This window comes from Mya arenaria, chromosome 13 (assembly GCF_026914265.1).
Source record: "Mya arenaria isolate MELC-2E11 chromosome 13, ASM2691426v1".
In the NCBI taxonomy this organism is placed as follows: domain Eukaryota; kingdom Metazoa; phylum Mollusca; class Bivalvia; order Myida; family Myidae; genus Mya; species Mya arenaria.
The window spans coordinates 39,495,993-39,501,992 of NC_069134.1; the positions used below are offsets into that span (position 1 = coordinate 39,495,993).

A 6,000-nucleotide genomic window follows, 5' to 3' on the forward strand; every position below is an offset into this window, starting at 1 on the left:
CTCTCACAGATATACCATTTTTACGACTTTTTTACTTTTTGTCTAACAAAGAGCAAATATTTGCGTAAATATCTGCAAACCAGTGATATAAGATTGCTGACAAAAAAATCAGATCGTAGATTTTCATTTTTCCGTTCGAAAATGAATGTTTTATGGCTTAAACCGATACTTACGGAAAAATGCATAAAACATCAATGTTTGAACTTAAAGTAAAATACTGCTATCAGCAGATTTCTGTCAGGAGTCTTATATAACTGGTTTCCATCGACTTTCGCAAAATTTGGCTCGTTCAAAGACAAAAAATAAAAAAAGGTGTCAAAACGTTCAATCTGTGAGAGTGCAGCTTTAGAAGAAATTGAAAAAAACAACAACAAAGAAACAACAATTGAAAATCGACATGTTGAAAGCTACATCCTCGTCAGCACGAAAAGTGTGATGCAACGTGCATAAAATATGATATATTTCAAGTTTAATGTAGTTTTAATTTGAAATGCATACTTCAAACTGAACATTTACAACCCCAGTGTTGTTTCGTAATTTCAGAAAAATAGTTTCAGTTTCTGATGCAAGACCATTATTAAGGTAGATCACAACTTCAACATTAGTATTTATTTATCCTTGTTCCTGATAATGTTCATTAGAGCTGCACTTTAACAGATTGAACGTTTTGAAAACTTTTCTTTTATTTTTTGTCTTGGAACAAGCCAATTTTTGCGAAAATCCATGGGAACCAGTTATATAAGACTGCTGACAAAAAATAATATCGTATATTTTGATATTATAAGTTAAAAAATTGATCTTTTATGCATTTTTCTTAAACCGTTTGTAAAGGTTTAAGCCATAAAACATTAATTTTCGAACGGAAATATGAAAATCAACGATCTGGTTTTTTGTCAGCAATCTTATATTATCGGTTTGCAGATATTTAAGCAAAAAAATGCTCTTTCCAAGGCAAATAATATGTTGTAAAAATGGTAAATTTGTGAGAGTGCAGCTTTAAACCATAGATAAAGCTTGGTACTAAGTGTATTTGTGCAACGTTAAAGGGGCACAATACATGTTTTCACTCGTCAGAACAAAAAAAGAAACGTATTAAAACATTAAAGGGGCACACTACATGTTTTCACTTGACAGATCAACAAAAAAGAAACGTTTTAATTTAAATGCAGTATTCTGTTTAACTCATTTCACTTAGATGATCAAAACAAAAACAGGCATATGATTTGTGTACAGATAAGGGCTGGTATTAAATACTGGTTTTCATTGGATCTAAGAACGATGTAGCTAATCGGATTATTTGTTATTTATAACTGACCAATAGAGTGAATGAAGTCAGTGATGTATGACCATAAGATTGACTTAAATCGCATCATGAATACCACCCAAGAACATATATCAACGATATTTCGGCGATTTTCAATTTGTGGGTTTGTGGCCACGTAGCTCTTAATCAAAATCCCATTTATAAAGGCTGGTATGTTTTTCTCTGTACAAAAATCAGATGCAATTATGTTTGTTTTGATGATCAAAGTCAAATGAGTGTAACATAATAATGCATTAACATGAAAACATTTCTTTTAAATTTATTAAGTGATACCTACCCACAACATTAGACATCTCTCTCGCGTAACACCATGCCATCGATAGTGATTAATTTAATGTTGTAATAACTTGTTTCACAATTGTTGTAAAATAAATAAGTTCAAACTTCACATATGTTGATTGTCCCCATTTAAGAAAATACCATTTTTTTTACAATGAATCGATGTCAAAGATTACTAAAACAATAGATAAACAATGGTTAACACTCTTGACGTCTTGGCATTTTACATGCAAATTAAGGATTACTTCTTTCACATTATAACGAATTCGCGCGAGGTACAAATCAATTGTTTCAATTGTACTTTCATTTCATCGTATTTCTGAAAAGACATTTGAATGGATACTTTAAGGGTCTTCCACAGTACAAAAGTGGGTGGGAAAGGCCTAAAATGGAAACATTTCCAAAAAAAAAAATCATTTAGTTTTGATTAACAATCTCTCTCGGGAGTAGAACATTCATCTATTGCAATATTTTTGGGGGGTAAAAAGGAGACCAAATTTTACAATAGAGGATTTTAGCAATTAGCAATTTTGCACCAAAAGCAATCTCATATTTTTCAGAAAAGTCTGTTGGCAATATAACTATGTTTCTGTGTCAAAAATCCATAGATTACCTATCTTGTGAGTTATTGATGATATATTTTCAAAAAAAGACATTCAACAAAATAATGAAAATAATGGTTACAAAAATGCACATTTCTTTCTTAAAATAGCTGCAATCACCACAAAGCCCATAAACATTGTTGATTGGGTAGAACTGACTATTTTGGCACAAAACATATTTATTTTGCATAAAAACATTTCCGGAAAACATACTAATGATTTTTATTAGAAATATGATAAAATCTTCTTTCGTAAAATCTGGTCAACTCCTAAATACAGCTACACATGTTGCAACTGATATATACACAATGCTTGCTAAATATTAAAGCTCTGAACACATTTTTTTAAACATTTCATTTTTCGGTCCTTCAGATATTTTTTTGCACTGTGGAAAACCCTTAATCGTAAATAAAGCAGTGTTATGCTATAAAATGAAGTTAATTAGAAAGTTGTTTGATGTTTTCATATAAAGATGGTATTTGTTCTACTTCAGTTATAGCCCCTCTCACTGCGATACACTTGGATTCATTGCCTTTTCACGAGATGTAAGCTATTGTTAAAGAGTACAGATCTAAATATAACTGAACAGGGTACAACCTGCTGTAGCTTACCTTTGGGTGAACGACCTTGAGGTCTTGAACAGCCTATACCATGTATAGTTATAAATGTTGTTAATCAAAATTGGTTTTAGTTAAGGGGTCTGCATTCGATGCAAACAATCACGAACCACATTACTAAATTTCATTCAAGAAATCATTTTAGAAGTGTTAGTTGGTTAGTTAAATCCCTACAATCGGACATGGCAATGTGTGGCCAATTTTAACATGTCCGAGTTTAGGGTTAAACTCTGAAATGCAACAATACCAATTTTGACTCAAACGAATCACAAATTTATTGTGGTGTAAGGTAGGTTAACACATTTATAACAACATACTTTCATTACATTATAAGTGATATTTATTGTATTTTAAAATGCGACATGTGGGGTTTGCGTTTAAATCTTGAGCAAGAAGCGTTTAGACGAATCATACCAAATTGAATGCAATAATACGTATTCAGGTATATTATGCACCAGTCAATTTAAAAAAAAGCCCGTGTAAAATCCCCGCCCTAGGAAAACGAACTGATGGTAAAATGTCCCCGCACCCCAGGAACCCTAGGAAAGTCTCATTCTGCGCTATATTTTGCGCGAAGACAAAACCACCGCATTCACCAGCCACTGCGGGGCACCTGGAAGGTAAAAACACGGCCCATTTCCCCGGCTTTCCCCGGTATGCCCCCGGACTTTGGGGGCCGTGGTTACAATTGACTGGTGTATTAGAGTATAGTCTATTAAATATGTTTTGATGTTATTTATGTACTTACCCTAACAGGGACACAGACACACACGAGGAGAAGGTCTGCCGATGCGAGGCTGATGAGGAACAGATTGGTGATAGTGCGCATGCGCTTCACGCGAGCTATGGAGAAGATGACCAGCAGATTGCCGACGAGACCGAATAACCCGACGATGCTGTAGACGAGGACGGTTGGTAAAAACTCGCTCAGGGGAAGATGTAGCATCGAGTCATCCATTTCGTACATGGGCGTACCGTTGTAGTAAGCCGCGTAATAATCGTCGTACATATATTCCCCGCCGTATTCACCGACAAGGTGCTCGGGTGCGGAATCTGTCGCCATTTCCGGTTAGAATATTTCTTTTATCCAAAATGGTTCAATACACAGTTTTAGTTTCCAAAATGGATCTCGTTTACAATTATATACCTTGATTTAAACTTTCCAAACACTTTATTTTATTATTCAAACTTGGAAGTTTTTTTATTTAATTAGAACTTATTTTTTACTTTATGACTGTTAAAGTTATCTGTTAATATTTATACTAACATCGTATATTTCCAAACATTTCAAACGTTTGAACAGTTTGAAAAAATATCCTCACATAAATAACTATAGGAGCAGCCGTTCGTGCCTTAAACCTTTTTTTTATTGTTACTCACATAAACATTCCTATTATTACGTTTTATGTCTTTGGAATTGTTGAGGATTATGAAACACTTAAAAATTCCCCGCTAATAAAACATATGTTTTCATGAATGAAAGCCACTTTTTGACACTGAATAACTCAACTACGAGTAAGCGTCCAACTGCATGGAGTAAAGTCAGCCTTTTCGCTAGCTGTCTTGTGACGTAACTACCTTTCTCCGCAAATCAACGTCAAAGACATGTTTCAATCTTCTGTCACTCAACTGCAAAATGATATCTGGAACCACTATATCACATAAACATTTATGATATCAAGCACGAAGTGCGATGTGAGAATTAGATGCAAAATGTCTTTTCCACGGCGGTTCTCAGCAGCTTTATCGTGCGTGGACTCCGCATAGCGCAGTGGTTTGTTCGATACTATCATCTGTGAGTATATGATAAGCTACGGGCTTGATACAAATTTGCGACGTCTGTCTAAATAATTACATTGGCGAAATGTTCAGCAGAATTTATATTCAACAATAAATTTCCCAGAACGAGACGCGATAGACTCCAAATGTTTCACGTATCCACGACCGCCGACAGACCGAAAAACGGTAAGGAAATCAGCTGTTGACGTAACCCTGGGTGCAGCAGACACACTTTCGAGGACTGGGATTCTGGGGAAACAAATTTCAAATTGTCAAAAAAGTGTTTATAGACATGTTAAAAGTACAAAGTCTAGATAGATCTATGCATAAAATAGACGTATTAATTTTAATGCATTTTGATGTTTAACTCATTAAAATTTATGATCAAAACGAACTAAAAAATGTATGATTTTGTGCACAGATTGAAATAAAATATAAGCCTTTATAAATGGGGAGTTTAATTAATAGCTGCATGGTCAGATAAAAAACGCCAAATTGTTGCTAATATATTTTTTTTATCTGTACATAAATTATATGTTTTTGATTTGTTTTGATCACTTAGGTCAAATGGTCAAATGAGTTAAACATAGTGATGCGTAAACATTAAAATTGCGTTTCTTTTGTATACCTATCAATTATAATGTGGCCAAAAGGAAGCGTTAGTGCAATAGCCCAATCATATTAAACATATGACATATTGACAATTTATTGAAATATAAAACTACAAAAAAGCAACGTTACAATGGTTCAAGTATTCATTGTTGTCAATGTGAAAAAAATAGAACTGCACTTATTTAATACACATTTCAGTCTTCTTTTGTTAAAGCTGCACTCTCACAGATTTACCACTTGTACAACTTTTTTTTATTTTTTGTCTTGGAAAGAGCATTTTTGCGTATATATCTGCAAACCAATGATATAAGATTGCTGACAAAAGATCAGATCGTAGTTGTTCATATTTCCGTTTGAAAATGAATGTTTTATGGGCTTAATTAACGGTTTAAGAAAAATGCATAAAACAATTTTTAACTTCAATATAAAAATCTGCGATCTATTTTTTGTCAGCAGTCTTGTTTTACTGGTTTCCATGGATTTTCGCAGAAATTGGCTCGTTCCAAGAAAATAAAATAAAAAAAAGTTGTCAAACGTTCAATCTGTGAGAGTGCAACTTTAAAAGAACAAAACAGTTACATCAACACTGGTGTATTCGCATTAATAACAAGCGTATGTTAAAGGTCTTCCTAACTGTACAAAGATAGGCCATTTATTTTCGTGACACAATCAGTTGCAGCATGTATAGGAAAAGAAGGTATAAGCCCCCGGTAGCCCCGTGTTCAAGTGGACTCGAGTTTCATTGACCTTTCCAAAGTGGAAATTCAATACAGTTATTACATAAAAA

At 33.7% G+C, this 6,000-nt stretch overlaps 1 protein-coding gene across 1 annotated transcript in view; it reads right to left on the bottom strand.

Moving 5' to 3' along the window:
- LOC128213173 (cholecystokinin receptor-like) overlaps positions 1-4,804 on the bottom strand; it is a 30,940-nt gene extending 26,136 nt beyond the window's left edge. The window contains exon 1 of the mRNA XM_052918723.1: positions 3,571-4,804. Coding sequence (XP_052774683.1) covers positions 3,571-3,885 — 315 coding nt within the window. The 5' untranslated portion in view covers positions 3,886-4,804. The remainder of the gene's footprint in view (positions 1-3,570) is intronic.
- Positions 4,805-6,000: the final 1,196 nt, after the last annotated feature.